The 24,514-nt window shown below is 37.5% G+C and overlaps 1 protein-coding gene across 43 annotated transcripts in view; it reads right to left on the minus strand.

Moving 5' to 3' along the window:
- Positions 1-3,249: 3,249 nt before the first annotated feature.
- Positions 3,250-24,514, minus strand: part of gata3 (GATA binding protein 3) — a 31,778-nt gene continuing 10,513 nt past the window's right edge. For 6 of the 43 annotated variants that reach the window (XM_073945557.1, XM_073945554.1, XM_073945556.1 and 3 more), the window contains 6 exons: positions 21,696-21,740; positions 12,890-13,230; positions 11,357-11,890; positions 8,864-9,009; positions 7,143-7,268; positions 3,272-4,619 (listed from right to left, as the gene is read on the minus strand). In XM_073945557.1, coding sequence (XP_073801658.1) covers positions 4,329-4,619; positions 7,143-7,268; positions 8,864-9,009; positions 11,357-11,890; positions 12,890-13,109 — 1,317 coding nt within the window. In that variant the 5' untranslated portion in view covers positions 13,110-13,230; positions 21,696-21,740 and the 3' untranslated portion in view covers positions 3,272-4,328. 43 annotated transcript variants of the gene reach the window in all.

The raw sequence follows: 24,514 nt of genomic DNA on the forward strand, positions 1-24,514 counted from the left end.
ACTATATATGTGTGCAACCATATATTTATTCTGATGTTTGTATAAGACTAGACTGCATATATATAAGTATAGTCAGAGTGCAGATATATTGATTATGTAATTATAAGTATATTTTTTACAAAAAGTTGTTGCTGTTAACTTCTTCCTCTCTCTTTCTCTCTCTCGATCTGCATTTTCATGTGTGTATTTTTATGGCCATTACAACAGTAATGAGCAGTAAAGGGCAGGAAAGGGCAAAGGACACTCCAACACATTTGTAGTAGCAGCAGTTTGTGAACTCAGTTGTTAAACTCACAGAGCAGGCCGAGCCATTTATAAGTAACTTTTGTTGTTTTTAGTGTATGTAAGTGTAAATGGAAATTATTTCTGCTATGTGTGCATGCATGTTTGGGACACGGGTTCCATGTGGTCTGGGGTCAGTTCCTCTTTTTTAGGACTTGACAGAGAAAGTTTCTTAGCATGCTAATGTGTCATTAGCGCAGGCTGCATGCAAATGTACGAAACCACAACAGCAACTGAAAAACAAAATATACTCAGTGCCTCCTCTAGTCCCTCTGTTATTAACATGCATATAAACGACACAGCTTTGAATGATAGTTCCTATCTGACGTGTTCAGTTCAGCACAATGCTAACTGAACACATCTTTAACATTTATTTAGGTATTTAGCAATAACCTACAGGATTGGAATTCTCAACATGATGAAATGTTTGCGAGTAATAAGAATTAGCCTCGGTTAACGATGAATGTTTCTTTGAAGTTAGCAAGCTTAGCATAACATCGTAAATCTATTAAAGATAGAACGCTATTAAATATATGTATCGTTCGAATTAGATGTTATCTTCAAGTTAACAGTTCTTCTACAAAGCGAACGCTTTATAATCAAACACAAGCCCTTCAGGCAGGTCCTTTCGTACGACCCATAAAAGCTAATGGAGTGAGGACCACGGCTTGCTACAGTGGAACAGTAAGCAATGATCCAGCAAAGCCACAGTGAACCACTGATCAAAGTCAGCTTGAAAAAAAAAAAATGAGATTTCCTTTTCATGCTTCTGAAGGGTTTTAGTGTTCTTGCATTGTCTCTTAATGATTTTAGCCAACGGATTTGGCTGACTGCTCAATTTTTAAGCATGCTGTGTGCCATCAAAGTTGTTCTGATTGGCCATATTAAATGTATTTAATTTAGATCACATACATGTAACCACTAAACATGCCATCAGATATAAATTGTATTGAAAACTTACCCATTAGTCACCAGGCCTGAAAACGACCACAAAAACGTTCAACCTCAGCCTTATTTGTCACTTTTCTCTACATTTGCTGAGAATTTTCTGCTTTGATACCTTTTACACTGTTTTAACCCATAAGGCAATGCTTCTGTTAACCATCTTTTACGCACTTGGCTCTTTTAAAAGGTACAAGCCCCCCAAAAAAGATTTCATTGGATTTTCTCACTGATTTGTCTGCAGTATTGTGTTAAGTATATTATATTCCAAAAATTCATTCAGACAAAATATTACATTCATGTTCTCTTAGATCGAATAAAAAAAATCACAGATCCAATTTGTAACTTCGAGATGTTTTTATACTGTATAAAAGATATTATCAGCAAATACAACAACATATTTTTTGTGCTGTTTCATTTAATAAGTTATCAATGATTAAATAAAATTTTTATAGTTAAAGCTGACATTCAACTTGATGTTTTTAAGTGATTATTTATTAAATAAAAGAAATGTACTCACCCTTTACTTGTTCCAAACTTAAGATTTTTTTGGTAATACTCAAATAATGGTTTATTAGTTAATGTATTTACCAACATGAACACACTATTAGTAGTATATTTATTACAGTGTTTATTCATGTCTCTAACGTTAATGTTATTTAAGTTAAATAACATTAGTTGGATTTAATTGTTACAGTAAATGTTGAGCTATGATTAAATAATGCTTTACAAGATTATTCATAGTTAATCATTGTTATTAAACACATTAACTAATGGACTATTATTCTAACGTGGTACCATTTTTTCTTCTGAACAACTATTTTGAATGACAACTGTAACTAAACCATTCTTGATCCCCATTAACCTCCTTTTGGAAATACATATGTCTGTATAAAACTCGTTAAGTTAACTTAACTCCAACTGTTTAAGGGAAACAGATAGCGGCAAACTATTTAAGTATTGAAAAAAAAATGTTTTGAGAACTGTAAACATATATTGTGTCACATATACATATATACTTAGTGTTGATATCATCAAACTGGTGTCAAACCCAGTTCCTGAAGGGCCAAAGCTCAGCACAGTTTAGCTTTAACCTTAATTAAAACACCTGATCAAGCTAATTGAGTTCTTCAGGTTTGTTTGAAACCTCCTGGTAAGTGTGTTGAAGCAGGGTTGGAACTGAACTGTGCAGGGCTGCGGCCCTCCAAGAACTGGAATTGAAACAGTATTAGCAACCTAAATATTTTAACTTCAGTCATCAAATCACTATTAATTAACTTTAACGAATTAAGTCCAAACAACTATATAGCTACTCAAATGGTTTGGTATTCCTTCTAGCATTAGTAAACAAAAACAAATTATTTAAGATAAACAAACTCATTTCATTTAGTGATTGTTTTTTGCTGTTAAGTTTTACAGTGTGGAAATGAATGGGAACCATCAACTTTTTGGTTATTAACATATTCTTCATTTGTTCAGCAGTGGAAAACAGAATATCAAGCAAGTTTGAAACAAGGTAACTGTAAGTAAATTGTCATTTTTAAAGTCAGTTTAATGCGAGGTAAAATAATTTAACTCTGCTTTATGTAATACAACTTATTAACTCACCGAAACTTAATCTTGAAGTATTTCTGTCTTCCTAATGTTAACCTCTTCATTTAAACTAAAATTAAAATGAAATAAACTAAACAGAATACAATTTAGGCGGGGGGGAATATTCCATTTTCTTGCTGTGCCGACACTTTCAGAACATTTCTGATGTGACAAGAAATGCTGACAGATTTTCAATTTCAAGTCGGTGGTGTGTGGCGTTTCAGGTTGTGTACAGTGTGCACAACATGTCTGTTTATTTCTAGGCTTCCTGTTGGTGTGCGGCCAGCAGCATTCTGGGTAAATCTAGAGGTGTCCTTGTGGCTAAGCGAAAGCCATGTGTCAGATATAACACATTCGCAGTGCCATATACCCACAAAAAAGTCACTCTTGCATTCAAGCAACGTACAAACTCACATGAAAATGCACACAAGCTTCTTGGCGTGGCATTCTTGTATGATGTCAACAGAGATTAAACTAGTTTATTATTTTCAAAGAGGGAAAAAAAAATTACGCAACAAAAAAGCAAGTCTTCTTTTTACACTAGTGATTATTAAATTTGTACAACCATTCAGTCTGCATTACATAAAGAAATAATTCTACATCTTTGTTTCTTTCGTATTTTTGGTACTCTGAATTATACATACAAATAACAAATACAGGAACTTTTTTTCACAATGCATATAACCTGGGCCCAAAGAAGTCTTTCTGGTGTATATGTGAGAGAGTGTGTGTGCGTGTGTGTGTGTGCATGTATGTGTGTGTGTGTGTGTGCATGTGCGTATGTGTATGTGTACGTGAACACAAACCAATTGCCCAAGACCTATAACACATCCAGAAGAGTAGCTGGAAGTCTGCAAGACAGACCTGACTACGAGTTTTAATGCATTACACACCATTTCCATTCTAGGTTTCCTCTCCCTACATCTCACCTCCTACTTTTCGGATAGAAATCGTGACAGAGTCATTCCACCTTGCAGGTTTAAGTCGTACCCTTCTTATCAATAGCTGCCCGCGGGCATTTCCCGTCCTCGCCTTTTCGCTCTTTTAAAAAGTCTTCATTAAATGTATTTCAGACATTTTTTTTTACAAATATATGCAGAGTTCATCTCCTGTTATCATTCACAGCTCGATTCCTCATGTCTCACAGGTTGGGGGATGAAGTAGAGGAGATGCGATCAAGAGGAAGAAGGGGTTTTGGAGTTAGAGAAGGTTACTTTAAAGTATGGTAAATGTTTGTGCCTCGATGCCCACAGGAAAGATGGCATTTGTACACAAATGAAGGTTGACATCAGTGCGAGGCTTCAAGGTTGAAGGGGCAATGAAGAAAGTCATTGTCTGTTCTCTTTCCTTGTAATACGGGGGAAATAAGGGTTTTAAGCGGGACAGGTATCAAAGGGGGGGCCATGTAGCGCGTGAGGGAGCTGGAGGGTTGCGGCGGGTGACAGGCTTCAAGGTTAACGGTGCTTTGAGATGTCCACCGGTGGGAGATTGGAGGTAGCAGGGCCGTCGCTTTAGCCCATCGCCGTCACCATACTAGATGGGTGGTGTGAGGCGAAGGGCAGGCTAGAGGAGGGGTGCATTGGGGTGGGTGTGGTGAGCATGTGGCCCGAGTGCGAAAAGGGAGGGAACGAGGTCATGTGACGCGACAGGGCGGCCGGGCTGAAGGAACTGTTCTTTTCCATCAAGCTTTTGGAGAAATCCTCCATGCTGTCATGGGACTTTTTGCTCTTCTTGGACTTGCTGGACATTTTCCTGTTCCGGGTCTGGATGCCCTCCTTCTTCATGGTGAGCGGTCGGTTGATCTACGAGGAGAAAGAGTGAGAGAGGCGGAGGTGTTAATAATGGCCACGGGACCGTCCCGGTTACATAAGACCAGAGCATAATGGAAAAATTTAACACGGTTTTTAATTTCGTAAGACATCCAGAGGAACACTTTATTGCTCTTGATATTTCAGGAGACGGTTGTGTTCCTTTCAAGTATTAACATAATCTCAGATGTTTCTCCTAAAATTCCATACGGGGAATAAAAATAGACACAAAGGAGATAGTTGTTGATGCATGGTCAAATTAATGTGGATAGAATAGCTCGGATAACTTGGTTTGTAATTAAATTTCGGAATTTTAAGACTCTTGCAGACTTTGGAGTAGAGTTTGATAGATACTTTGAACAACTTGTGAGAAGCAGAAGAGCTAAAAGGAGTCATTAATGTAACATTTTGTTGATCCAAACATGTATGACTTCCTTCCTTTCAAAAGAAGATTTTTTTAGAAAAAAAAAAAGTCTGTGTTTTTTATGTCTGTACAAACAAAGTCAGTAGACAGGCAAAGCAGCACAAGATTTCATTTTGATGCTTAGAAGAAAGTTACACAAGTATGGGAATGAGAAGTTTTATTTTTAGTATTATTTTTAACTTTTGCCTTTTAAAAAAACTCTTATTCTATCAGTTCAATCTCTTTAATTGCCGTCTTGAAGAAACACTTGAGATATTAAACAGATCTAATTTCCGATTTCTCCTTGCAGCTTCATGTTGGAAGCTGACACCCCGGTTACTGGGATTAGGATTTGGTTAAACAAAGGCGGTCACTTTAATGCTTTATGTAATACAACTTCATTATAAGACATGTATGTTCTTAGTGTGTATGTACAAGTGTGCGTGTGTTGGGTCATATCAGGACTAGGCTGGATTTAGCCTCTGATGCCAAGCATGGACGATGCCAGTCTTGCCAAAGAAAGAAACCCCATACTAGGGCCAGCCGGGCTCAAGCACAGTGTCCGCTTGCCAAAGTCTGCCAATTTCAGCCAGTAATTGGACTTTTTTTCTCCTGGTCTTAAAACACTTAATGAAAGAGTGTTGGGAGCTTGTTTACGAAACTTTCAGACTTATACTTTTTTTAGTTATTCAACCATTTTGATTTCTAAAATATAGATACATGCAATGTGAGCATCTGTACTTTTTTGCTCACTTATTAAAACATCTCCACTGGACATCACAGTGAACATGCATGCAGTTGAAGTTAGAATTATCAGCCCCCCTTTGATTTTTTTTTATTCTTTTTATTTCCCAAATGACTTTTAACAGAGCAAGGAAATTTTCACAGTATATCTGATAATATCTTTTCTTCTGGAGAAAGTCTTATTTATCTTGTTTTGGCTAGAATAAAAGCAGTTTTTAATTTTTTAAAACCAGTTTAATATAAAAAGTATTAGCCCCTTTAAGCTACATTTTTTATAGTCTTTTATTAAAACTGTTATGTTTAGAAATTTGTTTAAAAAAATATCTCTGTTAAACAGAAACTGGGGAAAAAATAAACAAGGAGGCTAATAATTCTGGCTTCAACTGTTTAAAGCTGTTGACTATAAGTAACTCTTTCAGTTGTGATTTTAGTGACCACATAAAGAAATTGAGAATGAAATGTCATACAGACATACAAATACAACCACAAATCAGTACTCATGACAAATCCCTGCCCATTCAATGAGAGATGGGAGTGATTATGATAATGCGAACATGCAAGTTAGTGAAGAACACTCAATTTGGCATGCAAAATCTGGAATTTGATTCAAAGCAGGCTGAGCGTAACAGAAAAATAAGATGTACCAAAACAAACTAATTTTCCAATTAGCCCAGACTGTTGGTTGTTTCAAACGATAATACGTGTTATTTGTTTTCCTGATAACCTAGGTCAAGTTTTTCTTTTTGAGATCTTACGAAACAGCCAAAACCAACATAGCAAAATGATTTAACATGGTGCGTTTGCGTGACTAGTAAAGGAGTGAAACAGGAGCGTGGGGCCTCAAAGTGTGATGATACAGGATACCGGAGCTGATTAGGTAGAATGAAAATGTTCCCCGGCATATGTTTAACATAGAAATACCACCAACTGAAGTGAAATTCAATAGTTCAACAGTACTAGCAGTTAAGGTCTGGCATAATAGGAATAAAAATAAATAATAATTTGAGGAAGAGCTAAACAAATATCTTCGTGAAATTGACTCTAACGTCAGTGGGACCACTAGGGCAATGCTGAAAAATATTTTTGGCTCTCATAATGGGTTAAGATGTTCCTAGGGTGCGAAAATCCCAATACTGTAATAGGGTCAATTGAATAGGTCTTGCGAAATGCATAGAACGGAAACATAATAGCATATGATTGAGTATTGAATCATTTTAGAGTAGTCAAGGCGCAAAAGACCAAACAGACTGAAAGAAAGAAATAAAGGAATGAAGAAAGAGAGAGAGTAAGAAATGGCATGACATGAAAGCATGCAAAGAGAAGATAGAAAATATCTTACTAGAGAAGTGTAAGACAGCTAGGGAGCTTACATTGTGTAATTTGTAATACAGGCCGCAGGCATTGCAGACAGGGTCGCCGTTGGCATTTCTCCGCCACAGTGTCGTCGTGGTCGTTTGACAGTTTGCGCATGAGGTCCCAGCTCGTCTGGCAGCAGACTGATGGACACACATAAACAAAAACACAGTTATTACACTTATAATATCAGAACTTAAAATGATGATTGCATTCCTATGGTGCTAATGGCCCCCCATCCCCTTCTGTTTCCTTAAGCTGCAAATGGTTCTAAGTGATGCACAAATATGTCAGAGGAAAAGAGATCTCCAAAACACTGGTGCTTTAAGCTCATGGGTAAAAATAGTGTCTTGCGCACATGCCCTTTCAAACCTAAATATTTACAAAGGACATGAAAGCACTGGTTTAAATAGTGCCCATTAAAACTGATGACATTTTCCCGTTAAATGATGGAGAAACAGCCGTACTACATGAAATGGATCCAACGTTTAAACATCAACCTTCAGTTAGATATTAGCCATCTTTATTCACATCTATATGCTGCACTAAAATAGCTTGCAAAAAAAATAAAGAAAAGAAAAGCAGTTAGAATTATTAATTATATGCAGTTACTAGCAATCAATTATTAAAAAGATTAAAAAAAACAATGAGTATAAAACTAGATTGAAATACAATGGATTTACATAAATCAGTATGATTTTGAAATGGGCTATGCAGGAGGGAAAATGCAGGCATAGGCAAATGCTGCATTTAATGTCCTGAAATGGGATGAGTCATTAAAGTGTCGATTAATTCATGCGTGTGATCGAATCGTCAAAAATGCGAAGTGTGAGTGTTTTTTATTTGGAGAGATTTGTACTAGCAAACGAATTAAATTCAAATTCTGTGGTAAATGTGTTGTTCTATAAGGGTAATTCTATATCCCTCATACATTCTATTCTTTTCTTTTCCAGCATTTGAGCTGAGAAGATCAATCTGAAGTCGTGACTCCTGTATGCGCGTTCTCGCCCGTGTGTTTAGACTGCGGGAGCGAGCGCTGTTGTTCGAGGAGTTTTATCAGCAGCGCTCAGATATCCGCCAGTCTTTTCCTGGGAAGTCGGCTTTTCACATTAGAGAGGGAGAGAAGGCCAATGCCAAAATAGCAGAGCTCGGACTATTTCTCTGCGCCTCAAGAGCCTCGACTCTATCCAAAGCCTAAAGAGAAACGGTGTCGGTGCTGCCAGGCCATTGAAAGCAGAGAGTTGTTCCTCTCTCGTTTATTAAATCCCTGTGAAACAGTGTCCCTGATGAATGGCATATTGTCAGAACTGAACCTAATTTCTGCAGACATATTTGACCTGTTGGAGCTGATCGCCTCCCACGCGGACTCATTTGAGATAAGCGCTCGTTTCACAACACTTTGAAGTCGCTCCGTGACAAATTTCGTTACGCTAACACGTAGACACACAGTGTCAGCAATATTTGAGATACAATTAAATTGTCTGGGCATTTGTGTCGAGTGGGAACAAAATAAAATAAAATAAAAAATTCTGATACAAAAAATGGCATTATTATTATTATTATTGCTAATAATAATAATAATAATAATAATAATAATAATAATAATAATAACTGCTTAATCTAAAAGAATTGACACCTGCGCTTGGCGAGTCAATTTCTTGCAGCTAACACTTCTTCCTGGGTAGAGAAAGAGAAAAAGACAGAAGTGTCATTAATACAGTGCCATAGAGCAACATACCAGCCTCCGTTTGGGCTTGATGAGGGGTCGGTTCTGTCCGTTCATCTTGTGGTAAAGTCCGCAGGCGTTACACAAATAGTGACCGGTGCCATCCCTCCGCCACAGAGGAGTCGAGGTGGCCCCGCAGTTTACACATTCTCTACCCTCTGCGAACACAGATACACACGCATGCACATCTCATTTTTAGAGCCACTAAAACACAACTTACATGCACACGCAAGCACAACTACACAACCCATGCCACTGGTGCGCATAAACATAGTGGCCATTCGCTCGTTTGCTATATTGAACAGAATTATTGCAGATTAAATATGATGCAAATAATATACACAAATAATACACAGATTAAGAATAATAATGAATTATTCATAGGAATGTGAAGAAAATGCAATATCAAAAATACAAACAGGCTGAAGAGTCGCACTAATAAAAAAAGTATGAATTTGGAATTGCATTAATAACATTATTATTATTATTATTATTATTATTATTATTATTATTATTATTATTATTAGGACTATTATTAATGCATTACCAAATGAAAAACATTATCTAGCATGACATCACTAAGCTTAACTCCTCAATCGTCAAATGTGACATCATCTGATAAGATCAACAAATAACTTAGCGGTTCTAAGTAGGCAATGTTGTGAATATTGTACACAGAGATAAACGAATCAATGAGCTGGATCTAAACAACGATGCCCTCATCAATTATTAGAATGGGGAATCGCAAATATAAATAAAATAGCTGCTGGATATATGGCCCGATTTTCCACAGAAACAACCTCCTGGTTTATTAGCTAAAGCACGTGATTGGGAACAATTAAGATGTGCTCGAGTAAATGTTTAGGCTGAAATAATGTTGAATGGATTTTGTAACAATGAGTGAAAGCGTCGGTCTAATTAACTCATAGTGTAACCTGCTCTTTTTACGTAATTAAAACAGCGTAGCGCTTGATTGGCATTCTTTCCGTTTGACTGACAGGTGAAGGGCGCGCGCTTCACATGTTCAGTGACCCACGCCTCCGGTCGCTCCGCTGAAACGAAAAACAACCTCGCCGTGCAGCCCCTCTGTTCCTGACAGCATTTCTGCCATCATGTGTGGAGGCAGAGACTCTTTGTGCTTGTAACTGCCCCAAACCCACAGACCTCACGAGCACGTCGCCCCAGATACATACACGCAAATGTGTAACGGGGTGTTCTGTTGCTTTATATTTTATGTAATTTTATTTCATAATAAAACCTAAAAGGAACAGGTTGGGTTACGTATATCTGCTTATTATGCAATCTTTAGCCTCTTCTAAACTCATACAAATTAAAATGCAACTGTATTGAATAACAATATATACAATATTATCTTTTGTTGTTGTAACTTTAAGATGTATACACAATTATATACATCTAAAATGTATAAGTTATAGTAATAATAATAATTATTATTATTATTATTATTAACACGTTAAAACCAATTTTATCTCATTATCCTTAAATCATTTTCATAAATAGACCATGATTTAATGGTGCGTTCGCTAATTGCATAAAAAAAGGTTGACCTTTTGAAATAATTTTCAGTGTGTGTTTGGATAACACTGTCTGTGCATGTTGGTCGTGCATTGCGCCAGCTCATTCGTTATTCCGAGCGATCCGCGGCGCATCCGGACTCTATCAAAGTTTCTGCGCAAAGTAAACAATGCAACTGTCGCGTGCAGCAGTCTGAAAATAATTGGATTAGCTTAAACATATAAACGCGAGAGAGACGGGGCCGTGCACTGCGAGGCACAAGAGAAGCAAGAGATGAGAGAGAAAACACACACACACACACACACACACATCTACATCCGGAAAACCCAAGCGCTCCGCATTAAACGTGTAGACTCATCTGCATATACTGAGCGACGTTTAATAAATCAGGGAAGCTAATTCCGCTTTGTAACTAGACGACATTAGATGTAATATTCTATAAACAGAATATGGTAGGAAAATAGTGCAGGGCAAGAGTGTAAAGCGATCTTTAATTTCTGTTAAAGGAAAAGTCGATAGGCTACCACAAAAAAAGGCTAAGATTACTGAATCATTAATTTATCAGGATTATAAAATAGCTTACATTAATATCAATTACAGAAAATAATCACGGCTGGTTGTTAGTGTTTTATATTATTATTATTATTGCCTGAAATTATAACATCTTATTTTGGAATTATATCATAAATAAGATTTCTTCATATTTAAGAAGCTAAGCAATTGAAGCTCCTTGAACACAAGATGTGGACTGTGCCCAAATTTGATAGCCAAGTGTTGGCACGAAGCAAAAAAAAAAAGTCTAAATCAATAGTCTAGGAATTGGCTAACCTGGGAGGCTGTTTTTGAGGAAAAAAGAATGGCAAGCACAATAACAGAGGGAGCTCTTGGAGGGAAAAATAGAGCTAATGCTGAATGATTTGGCTATGATTATGTTAGTAAAAATCAAAGGGTAATAAAGCGCACGCCTACCTGAAGAGGACCTTGTTTTTGGTCTCGTTTTGGAACCATAACTAGAAGAGGACCCACCTATCAGGCTACTTGGTGGGAAGAGCCCCGGCCCATAATCGGGTACATAGGAAGGGTAAGTGGCGATGGGGTGGTGCGCGGAGGACGCGCCCGCTCCGATTGAGGCCATGCTCCGACTATGAGCCGAATCCAGCTTCATGCTTTCTGCCAGAGACACCTGGTACTTAATGCACTCTTTGTCTTCCTGTCGAACAGATGAGCCCGAACCTGACGTAGAAATTGCAGGGTCAGGGGACACATCTTTGGGTGGAGTTGGGGGGAAGGTGAAGAGATGTGGGCTGGAGTGGCCAGCGGACAGCGAGGAGGAAGAAGCTGGAGGATAGACGGACAGAGGCCCAGGGGAACTGTGATGGAGGGAAGTCTTGGGGAAAGGCCCAAGGTTCCAGGGGGAGGTACTGTGGTGAGGGCCGATAGATTTGCCTCCATCGAGCCAAGGAAGAGAGCCGTGCAGCAACGATGGGCGACACATCTGACTACCTGCGAAAACAAAAGACAAGTCTGTTGTGGGATTCGTCATACCAATTGGTCTAAATAAATTAAAATCAGTTACAAATAAAGATATAATGAATTGTAAATACAAAAAAATGCAGTCAGGTCAGTATGAGTGTTTACAATTTTGATTTATTTGTTTTGTACGCATATCTGGTATTTAACTGAAACCCTTTTTAGCAAGAACCTGTTATTGCATAAAAGAACTAGTGCAACTTGACTAAATGAGTAAACTGTGAAACTGCACGTCAAAGGCCTACATTACTGTGAGAGGCTTTCGATGGCGCTGGGAAGGGTCCCAAAATTAACAGCCCTCGTCAGTTTCTCACTTTCAAACTACTTTCGATACCTTGCCCACCAGTATCTATTGATGCTGAAGGGATTTTGAAAGTTTTGATGTGTTTAAAGATGGGGTAATTCAGAAAAAAACGAGGTCACGCTTTGCCCCATTCCGCTCAGGAAGTCATGTCAATAAATTAAAGCAATTGTTCTTCCGCACTAAAATTCAAGTACCTAGTAGAGGAAAAAGCACTTCGTTGTTTAAAGTGACGAGTTAAATTAAAATTTATATTAAAAAGCCTTAAATCAAATCCCAGCTTGCTTGTGCTAGTAATGATATTTTGACCGCAATATATTAATACATTAAACAAATCAACAAATAACGTGTTAATACACTTTTTTATTTAATTAATTTAACGTGTCCCTCTTTTTATTTAGACTTCTTTTTAGATTAAATGATCGCATTGTGTTGTTTATTATTATGTCATTACTGTGTAACCTAAAAATAAAAATAACCAGGGTACTAGAAAGATGTGAAACCAGTGACACACCACTTCAGGTAAGCCACACGTAAAGTACAGTTTTCAAAAGATATGTTCAATACAATGATTGCAACAGTTCTTGTCGTTACATATTATTAATTCAGTTAGTTCATAAAATAGAGATAATGTAAAAAAACGAAGGCTAATTTAGAACTGGTTTACTTACTGTGAGGTGGCGGTGGGTATCTCTGCACGGCCCGAACCGGGTTCCCGTAGTACGGATGGTTGCTCTGTCCGTCGATATTAAACAATACATCCACATCTTCCGCAAGTTGATACTGCGACGGGTCCATGTAGGAGTGTCCCAGTCCTGGGTGATGTGTCTCAGGATGCTGGCCGACCGTGTGATGGGTCACCCAACGGTGCTGCTCCGGACTTACTTCCATCGTTTATTTTTTTTAACAAACGTTCATACACTCACCGATACACACAACACGAAAGTTCAAAAAAGTCCAAACTCCTTCTTTGTTTAATCCACTGGTTCGATTTTTTTTTACTTCCGATCACCTGAAATTAAACAAGACAATTTGTTTTTACAAAGTCCGTCCGTTTGTTTGTGTTCTTTCTGTCATTGGCAAATTGTCAAAAGCTCGAATACAAAATTGGATCCGCTTGTTCAATTAAAGCGCATTAACTTCAGAAAGTCAATGCATTTATAAAAAAGTTGGTCATAAGTCCGCGCACGCATCCAAAACGCGCGTCAAGTTCCGCAAGTTTTCTCTCTCGGTTGCGTTGCGTCGACTCAACAAGTGAGTGTGAAGGTTCAGGCCGAGCCGGGTCGATCTGGATAAGTTTTCTGCCTTCTGACTAAACACAAGTTTGATCAAATCTGTGTTTATGCGCAGTAGTAGTAACCCTCTTCCCTCTTACTCTGTTTCCATCCCTCCCTCTCTATCTCTCTCTCTCACTCTCTCTCTAGTGCTCACTCCCTGTGTCTCTGAATGCACTGCTCTCTCTGTGTTTTTTTACAGTGAAGGCATTCTTTCAGGATGGCGCCAGTCAGCTCAATGCTCGCAGACAGCTGTGGCGCGACGCAACTTAAGGAGGGTCTGTGGTGTCATCAGCAGGGGCGGGGCCCAACAGCCTGGACTAATTGAATAAAGTGGGCCAGGGAAAGATGACCAGGAGCTGCGCCCAATTTTGAATCCCATTCATATTAACAATATATTTTGTAGCACGAGTTATTTATTTGAAAAAATGCAAAACCCATGCAGCCAAGACAAAATAATTTTGGAACAGATGGCCAAAATTGTGATTAAAAAAGTAAAACTTTAAATTAGTAAAATTTACAGGTTTTAAAATAGGAAAATAAGCTTTGCGTACATCCTAAAAATAACTAAACTGTTTTAATGTATTGTGTAATGTAAAACATTAAGTCAAATATTTATTTACGTGTCTTATTAGAATTATATATATATATATATATATATATATATATATATATATATATATATATATATATATATATATATATATATATCAAATTGTCGTGAAACTCCCCATCGTTGTGTGGCCTGTTTGTGTGTGTGTGTGTGTGTGTGTGTGTTATCAGCTCGTGTGGTGTGTGTTCTCTTTTAAACTGTGACAGTGCGTCCTCTCGCGGTGACAAGCTCGTTTTTCTAATGAATCTCTGTGCGTGTTCAAAAAAGGCTCTTCAACCCTGGATGCGACATATAGCCTATAGTTGTACATACAGTATCACCATGCTTTTCATTTCCATAATATGCTTTGAAATTCGCCGTTTTTTGTTAATTTAAGGACTCTATGCGAACAACTGCATCGTTATTCGTTTAAGGGACTATTACAAGTAACGTGACGCAAATGCATTAGCGTTGCAGCATGCGTGGTTAAAACTTTAACCTTAAAATGTAATAGGAACATATTTTCTGACAGTGTGCGCCACATTAAGGGACTGTGTCAGGTATTATTCGCTATTATTCTACTTGTAATAAGGGGGCTTGGCCCTTGGGGTGATTTCTCTGTAATGCTCCGGTTTGGCCAGCCCGTCCCCACAGATTGACAAAATGTAATTGGGCTGCTCGTTTGATGCTCTGAAATGCGCAAAGATGATGGCCAGCCCTGCCGACGCCGCTGGACGTGACGTCAGTAAACAGGCAGGAAATATACTCTACATTGGAGATGAAATATATGCCCTGTAAGCTTGGTTCCTCTCCATAGGTGTCCAGAAAAGCACCCGCTACACACACATAACGTGAAATCTAAGGAAAAATAAATGACAATTTATAAATGCAAATTAATAATAATAATAATAATAATAATAATAATTTCTATTCATTTGTGGTGACTTATTTTATTTTTATTTTATTGTTTAACAGGAATTGGTTTGAAAATGCTGATTCAGTAGTAGTGCATATTCCTCCCCCCGTACAGAGAGGAAAGCCTCTTCTTTCGTTCGTAAAGACCGAAGTTGGATGGAAAGTGTTGCACTGGCTCACTGTCATTGTCGAGCTGTCAGCGGACGCGTGTAATGATCCGCGCGAGCTATTATCCCGCGCGCTAGCGTACATTAGAGGTACTCGAAGGCAACACGCGACGGTAAAAGTGAAATCCCGATTATGTGTTTTGTTTCTTGACTGAACGTCTTAAAGCTTTGTGCGCGGGACAAGGATGGAAGCCGCCCCGAAAACTATACAGACACGATATGTCAGAGTTTTGCAAGCATTCGAGCCGTTTTCCACTCGAGAAAATGCTGTTATTTATCATCCTCCAAGCTGTCAAAACAAAATAAAGTAGAATCCCACTCACATGGCTTTGTGCACCTTATAGAAATTAATTTAAAAACACACACACACACACACATACACACACACACACACACACACACATGTATATATATATATATTTGAGGGGCGGGCCATAAAATCAGACTTCAGCTCGGGCCATGAAGCGCGCAGGCTGATTCATAGACGGTACTGTAAATCGGTGGTAGACAGCGCTACTGGGTCAGGTTGAAGATTGGGTAGATAATTTGTGAATGATTATGTCAGGCTAGGCAGATTAAAATCAGGAGGCATCACACTTTTCACTGTGGGTGAGAACTTAAGACCCGGCCGTTTTATTTTAGTCTATCCTATAACAAGGGTTAGAAGATGTGCGCTGATAACAAGCTTTGTTTTTATCGAGCACCATTTATCGACACATAAAACCTCTGTAATAATTTTGGTGGAGTGTTTTTGAACGGGTGTGTAGGTGATAAAATACGAAATTTGTCTTTACGGTAAAATACATCAATAATAAACACTATGGTGCACTAAAATATAAATGTGTGTGTGTGTGTGTGTGTGTGTGTGTGTGTATACACACACACACATATATACATATATATATATATATATATATATATATATATATATATATATATATATATATATATATATATATATATATATATATATATATATAATTATTAAACTACTGTTGTCTTTTTGACAATCAGTTTAATTACAGCTCATAAAATACTCAACCAAAACTACTGTTTTCATTTTCCTCCGCTTTCATTTTTGGTTGATCGTCAAGGCGACTGCGATTGTTATCTTGATTTCAGCTTGACTGATTTTGTCATTTATTCATGTGGACCCTCCATATATGAGCACGCTATACACACGTAGGCTGTAGGGGGATGAATCAAATTTTAACGCAAGCCTCCATGACGTCTGTGGCGACCAGTTGAAGATATGAGGAGATTTGCACTGTTAACCCTTACTGTAGATTATGCAGTAAATAACTGTAAAATAGCCAGTGTTTAGCTGTAATGAAAAGAAACAGTATTTTACTGTAAAAGGAGCAGGATTTGTATGAAATTCTGTAGTGCAAAGAATAAATTACAGTAATTTACTCTATGTACCATTACAGATATTTACTGTGATAATAAATGGTAAATTACTGTTCAACCATTACTGCCCCATCTACTCTAATGCTTTATGTTGCTATTTTATATTTATTTTATCTCTGTGTTTTCTTTGGTTCCTTTTATGTTTTTAACATTGAGTATCAGGAGTCAACCAATGCCACAGAGCTTATTAAAAGGTAAGTGTAAGATATGGACGAAATGCATTTAAAGGCAAAAATATTCACACAGAGCAAAGAAATTGTCACAATAATTTTTATAACTTTGTTTACTTTTTCTATAATTAATCTAATTTAATTGCCTAGTTTGGCCTATAGTTAAGATTTTAAATCGCACTTTCAACTGAATATTAGTATTTTGCTAAATAACTAGTAAAAATGTGTTATTTAAAAAAAATATATATCTTAAACAACACGCACATACATTTTTGCATCAAAAATTAATTTGCATAAAAATTCATTTTAGACTCAATGAATTTGCCTGTAAAACTGGCAAGTAAAAGTGCCATTAACAGTTTAAAGGCTTTCCAAAATAAATGTATAAATCATGATATTTGTTGTGTTTTTTATTATTACTACAGGTTTGGAACAACATGAGAATTAGAATATTTATTTATTTATTTTTTTCTATGGATGAAGTTTATATTAAAGTATATTTTTATTGTTTTTATTAAACGATATGTGCATAACTGTGATAAATGTAGGCAGTTGCTTTGAAAATATGCTATGTACCAGAGGTGTCAAACTCCTGGAAGGCCACAGCCTAGTAGAATTTAGTTCCAGCCCTGCTTCAACACACTACCTTTACATTTAGTTTGATCAGGTGTGTTTAATTAGAGCCAGGTGTTTGATTTGTTTACTGCTGAGTGTGCTCTATTCTCTGTCCATCAATTCAGATGTAGAGTCTGATATGTTTTAGGCTTTAAATAAGAATCTAAAATGAGTAAGTAAAATGTGTTCAAATGTTTTTGAGGGTTTATAAAATAAGGCTGTGTTTTAAGTTATATTGTTGTTATCTTGAACTGTGTACTTAAAAGCTACTTTTTGAGCTAGTTAGCCTCTCCTCATATAACTTCTTACATTACTTTTGTTTAAGTATATGTATTGGATATTGCATACTGCCATAATGTACAGATGCTAACAGTTGTATGTATCTTTCTGGCAACTAAGCCAAAATTAAATTCCATCATCTCAGTAAGGTAACATGTGCACAACATCACAGGGAATCACAAAAACATGATACAAATAGCCATCCACACACAAAAGCTTCCCTGTCCGGTCCCAGGTTGTGAGTTTATTGCTAAGTATTTTTCAGAGCTGTGTTTCCATCTATGAATTTATATTTGAAACAATAAAAAAGTTTGTTGTCATGAGATAATTATAACAATAAAAGATTGGATCCTTTGGTTTTTCGGTGTTGCCAACTTTATTTTTGTTTTCTATAATTATTTTAAACTTTTTGAGATTTGACAGAGCTTTTAATTATTACAAACTTTAAAATTTAAAATAATTATTTTGTGTTTTTTGCTGTTCAGTTTTTATTTTTAAATTTTTTTTTTGCATGGTCCGCATTGAGGAGAGAGTAACACATTTTACTGCAGCACTTTGTGTGTGTGTGTTTATTGGATATGTGATTGTGATAAATGTTAGCAGTTGTTTTAAAAGTATGCTATATATCAGGGGTGCTTAATCCTGTTCCTGGAGAAATACCTTCCTGCAGATTTCAGTTGCTATCCATATCAAACACACCTAAACCAATGAATTAGGACCTGAACACCACGTGATAATTACAGGCAGGTGTGTTTGATATGGGTAGCAACTGAAATCTGCGGGAACGTAGATCTCCAGGAACAGGATTAAGCACCCCTGCTATATACCATGGGGGTCAAACTCCAAGTTACTGGAGAACTGCAGGGCAGCAGAGTTTAGTTCCCACCCTGCTTCAACATTACCTGTAGATTTCTAACGAGCCTTAATTAGTTTTATCAGGTGTGTTTAATTAGAGTTACAGCTTAAAGTCCCAGTCACACTGAACTTTTCTCCCTATAGATTTCCATTCATATGCATGTGAATGCTGCAGACCTGGAATGCATGCTCATGCGACAAATTTTACAGTTTGCAGCATTGGAAAGTTCAAGCTTGGAGAACTCTGAACTGCGAAATTACATCATGTGATTGCTTGAGACAAATCAAAGATCAAACCATGACCTCTCTGAACAAAAATTATGGACCAGTTGCTTGCTTTTTCAATCTCTAAATATTTTGTTTAATCCCACTTCTTTTCGCAGAGCCATGTGACAGAATTTTGCATGCTTAAACGTTAGTTTGACTGCAGCCTTGCTGTGCAGACCTGTGGCTCTCAGTAATATGTAAGATGATATTTATGTCTGCTGATTTCTTAATTTTGTTATACATTTTCTGTTTTATATTTGTTTGCTGCCAAAACAATAAAATAAATTAGTCAGAATTTACAACTTAATTAATTTAAAGAATTAATAACATGTAAGAATACTAATTAATTTTAGTAACACCTTGACATACTATTGTGTATGCAGTATAATGCTGTGAGTTGTAACACTACAGTACAGTAATTAACTGTACACAGTTTCCAGTTAGTTACCACTACTGCTCCATTACAGTAATTAACTGGCAACACTGTTGCCAGCTACTCACTGCAATGGTACGGTTACAGTAAACAACTGGCAACACTGTTGCCAGCCACTCACTGTAATGGTTCAGTTTCAGTAATTAACTGGCAACACTGTTGCCAGTTACTTACTGTAACCAAACTTTTACAGTGAGTAGCTGGCAACAGTGTTGCCAGTGTTCTACTGTAAAAAAGCCTGGTAAGGTCTAACAGTGTGATGAAAGGGTCGGCCTAGTGTGCCCAGGTAAAGCTGTCCAAACACAGCGGGGTGAACCAGAGGACACACACTTCACCCCAGCTACCGAAAGATGAAGACAGGGGAGGGGGTTCAAGTCCATAGCGAAACATGAGCGCTACACTTGAAATATTCACGCATTTGGGGCTTGTTCGTCACATTTATTTTTAAGCAACAAATCGTTTTACTTCTCGGTTACCAGTTGTGGAAAATCACAAAGGAGCTGTAAAGCGCATGATCGCATAGCAAATCATGCTCAAGAAATTTAGGGAAAATATTATTAGTTGTGATGCTATTAATCTATCAAAACAACAAAATCAATATTAATAATAATAAACTGTTAATTATGATTTCATTTATAATAACTGCTGCCATATATTCCAGGAATAGCCTATAACATAGCTTACTATAGCCTAATTATAGTAAATTAAATAAATAAATCATAACATGATAAGTAATAAATAATAATAACAACGAGTGACAAATTTTAACTAGGAAAGTAGAGTTGGGCGGATTGTGATTCGAGTACCTTGTCTTTTCAAGAACGAACTTTCTTTTTGAATTCGTATACTCATGGCGGCGCCTATGTAGGTTATTCTGCAAATTCTTAGAACCCAGAATTCTGATAGTTGCGTCATAATGAGAGTTTGACATATTTCTAAGAACAACTGGCAAAAAAGGTGAGAGGGGAAAAACGCGAGAGCCTCGAGTGCAGGTTTTGTTTTTGATAACTCATCTAAACGCTGGTTTTCATTTGGTGCTGATGACAGCAAACAGGTCAGGCGGTAAATTTCTAAAATTATTTTTGTTTCCATTGGTTATTCGTTCCCCTATTAATCCATGTACTATATATTAGTATCCAAACTATTAATCCGTCTGTTCGTGCATCATCATCCTGTGTTCGGCTGCTCTAGCTAGGCCTAATGTATTTATTTGATCTCCACTGCTTTTTGGGATGTCGCATGTAACAACTTCATAACTCAAACGGGGTAAACAAAGAGGCGCATAGCAGGAATATTCGCGTTTAGACAAAAGTGCATCTCTTCCTTTCGGTCGAGTGCTGATTTGAGGACATGGTTTCAGATCATTTCACTGTGCAGCTGAATTGAGTGGCCGGTCTCGTGCTATCAGGCAGAAACAGCTGTTTTACGCGCATTCAGCTCCAATCAATGGACGCCGCTGCTCTCTACATGCAAATACAAACCAAACGAGCTTGCGCCCATAAAGACGGCCTATGATGTGCCTTAATGTCGCGTCCTCTTCTCTGTGTTTCCAATGCTCTTCAAACCAGCAACACAAATACATAATCTCTCTCTCTCTCTTTCTCTCTATCACACTTTATACACACACACACACACACACACACACACACACACACACACACACACACACACACACACACACACACTGGAAGCGCAGTTTCAGCAAATCCACTTCTCTTTATGACCCATTGCGGGGCTAATCAGATCAATTTCACGGGTTAAGGGAAGCATACTCGCTCACACTCAGGTGGTAATAGATCATTAAAATCCTTCATCTAGAGGACGGTAGGCGGGAAAATGACTCTTGAAATACAGAGACGTCCATAAAATCCCACCCCGATTGTCGGAAACTGGACGTGGGTGCTGGTGAAACGCATAGCCTATATATGAGTCGAGTGAAATGAGTTGACATACGTATCTGGAATTGTTAAATGACTGTACCACCTTCAGACAGATCAAAACATGGATGTGTGTCGATGTGAGAAAAAATATTTATATTTATAAAACAGTGATTGTTTATCAAATGACCATGTGCATTTGCACCATACCTATAGGAATCATGTAATGGAGGGACAAAGCATCCGAAGAGAAAGCAAGCATAACGCTTCAAAACATGCAAGATAAATCAATGTATTCGACAGTTTTGGGAGCTAGGCTAATTGCTAGATATGAGTTTAGGATATAACAGATTAAAAATAAAAATCCGATTATTTACTGACCTGCAGAATTGTGGTTGACGCGTGGTCAGGCGTTTTTTTCTGATGGGCTTCAGATGTGAAGTGACACACAGATGGAAGTGCCGATGGCATTTACAGCAGGAGAGAAAAAAAACTAGGCTCCTTTTTTTCTTCTAGCCTACACACACTCGTCTGTGTGCGCGCGCGCGCACGCACGCACGCACGCACACACACACACACACACACACACACACACACACACACACACACACGCACGCACTTACCGTACTTACTGTACACCAAGCGCCAGCTCTTCCGGGTCGATGAGGCTGTGGAGTAAAAACACACACTTAACTGAATGGGAGCAATCACACGCGTCGGTAACGAACCTTTTTAACGGAGAGAAAGAGGTGGACTTGGACGCACGGGCCCGCGGAGAGGAAACAGGTACCGCCCGCTTGCGTTCGGTGGCACGCCGCTTTTCTCCGTGAGTCGTAATAACGCAGCCCGTTAGATGCCAGACTGATCCTCTAAAATGCATGAGATGACCGATAACTTCCACGGTTTGACCAATTGAATTGTTTTATTATACTTATTTCTGACAATATATTTTAAATAATAAAATGTAATATCCGATGTCATTATCAAAGCTTAGCCTATTTGCGATTCGTTTCTTTCTTTCTTTCTTTCTTTCTTTCTTTCTTTCTTTCTTTCTTTAAATTTGTAAACACATGGAACAAAATAATGCACTTTTAAAGTGTATTTTTGTCTATGTAGTCTGCCTAGATAATATTTAGCACACTAAAAATTGATAATTTCCACTTAAAGATAGAAAGAAATTAATTGCTAGCAGTTGTTGTTGTGTGCAGAATTATTATTTACTTTGTCGATATTTGCAGACAATTTCTGCATATTTTAATATTGCACACACACACACACACACACACACACACACACACACACACACACACACACACACGCACACACACACATTTATACATAAAATTGAAATAAATAATACATTTTGTACTGCTATTTCACAATGGATATTAAATAAAAATATGCATAAATCATTGCAGATGTTTTGTTGCAGGTTTGCAGTGGGAATCGCATTCATTGAAGGTAAGTCTTTGATTCTGAAGCCAGAGACGTTGCGAGGCCTTTGAGAACGTCAGAAATCAGTACACATGCAATGTAATCGCGGTTCAGCGACACTTCCTATTCGAAATACAACCATAGTGTTTTTCTTCTTGTGATGTGCTGATTGCAGATGACAAGCAGCTGTTTCGGCTAACACGCCCATTTATTGACGGTACGGCTTTCTGTTCTCTTCATGGGGGGGGGGGTCTGGAGGGTGGGATGGGGAGAGAGGTTGGATGATGTGCAACAAAGAGAGACAGAGGGAGTTAGAGAAAAGGAGATAGAACGGTGAAACGGCATTGAAAAGAAAGAAAGAAAGAAAGAAAGAAAGAAAGAAAGAAAGAAAGAAAGAAAGAAAGAAAGAAAGAAAGAAAGAAAGAAAGAAAGAAAGAAGATTTGAGAGAATTTCACTGCATCTCCCACAGGGCCAGTAAACTGATCACACCAATATCTGTCTTTGAAGAAGAAATTCAATTAAGGTCGTAAATTAAAGATAATTGGCTGAAACGGCAATATAAACTTACGACAACATTGAGCCAAAACGAGGCTTTAAAAAATAAATTATTCAGTTTTTCCAAGACCTCAAATGTTTTGTATTTGATGTAATAATGGAATTAGGCAGAGGCACATCCAGAAGATGATTTAATAATCTGTCTTAAATAAAATGCTTAATAAACAGCACCCTAATATCTATGTAAAAATGTTTTAATAAGCGTCCATGATGAATGCGCATACTAGATGTAATAAAACAAAAAAGTCAAATGAAGAAATATTGCACAGATAATTAGAACACATCATAAATACGATAAATACAGATTAACGTCAACGGTGGTTTACAACATTTTTGAATTAATTAGTTAATTCTCTTTCTTTCGAAAGCAAATTAATTTTCGAATCAATTTTCTCTCCTTTCTTATTATCTTTTATCTCTGACTGCACAGCATAAATAAGATTGATCTGGAAAGGAAAATACTCAATTGTCTACATCATTCCGGAAATATCACAAACATTAGCTTGTGTGAAATATGTGGTGTTAAAAAACAGATAATAACTTGAAAAAACGTCAACGAAGGTCTGGTTATGAGTTTAGTTTTTGGGGACGTGAACAGTATAATATCTGTTTTAATGTATGATGCAAAGGGAAATTTTGTGGCAAAAGATTTTTGAGGGAAATACACACACGCCGGTCACACAAACCTCTCGCGCCGTGAAAATCAGTGATTAATGTCGTAGAGTTGACGTGAACCTCAGCGTGACAGTACAGCTGACAACAGCCAAGTGTAAACCTTGAGTTTGATACTAACACACAGCGCTGTTTATTCCACTAATTTATTTATTTATGCTTTTGGTATTTATAACTCTCTCAGTCTTATCGGCAGATAGAGCAGGGGATTATGATATCACGTTTATAAAGCGATTAATTTCAGCAGCAGAAAGCGGGGTGGTCTGTTTAAACACTTTGAGCCAATGTGTCGCTCAGTTGAGTTGTTTGGACAGCCTCTCAATTCAGCGTTCATCTGCACCTAGCCGCATTCGTTTATCGCTTTGTTTATCAGTTGCCATTGATCTTATTCGCGTTAGTCATATAGAGGATTTATCATGACACTTATGTTATAATTAAAGTCAATGACATATGGCTAATCGAGCATATTGTTTTAGTTGTAAAGGAGAAATCTGAGTAGCATATGATATATCTTAATATATAAAATATTACCATTCACACTTCTGTTTAAAAAAAATCACAAGCTTTTGTCTTCTTTTTTAGAATGTAATGAAAAAATCACTGCATGAAGCAATGTTATCCCCCCCCCCCTCTCTCTCTCTGTTTTACCATTCTCCAACCGTGTGCTCTCCCTATAACCATAAGCCTGTTTTTTGTTCCAGCTGCCTCTTCCTCCCGATTTGATTTGAAAATATTAGGCCAAGGTGGGGAGAATTATAAACGACTGGCGCTTATCTGCTC

This window comes from Danio rerio, chromosome 4 (assembly GCF_049306965.1).
Source record: "Danio rerio strain Tuebingen ecotype United States chromosome 4, GRCz12tu, whole genome shotgun sequence".
Lineage (NCBI taxonomy): Eukaryota > Metazoa > Chordata > Actinopteri > Cypriniformes > Danionidae > Danio > Danio rerio.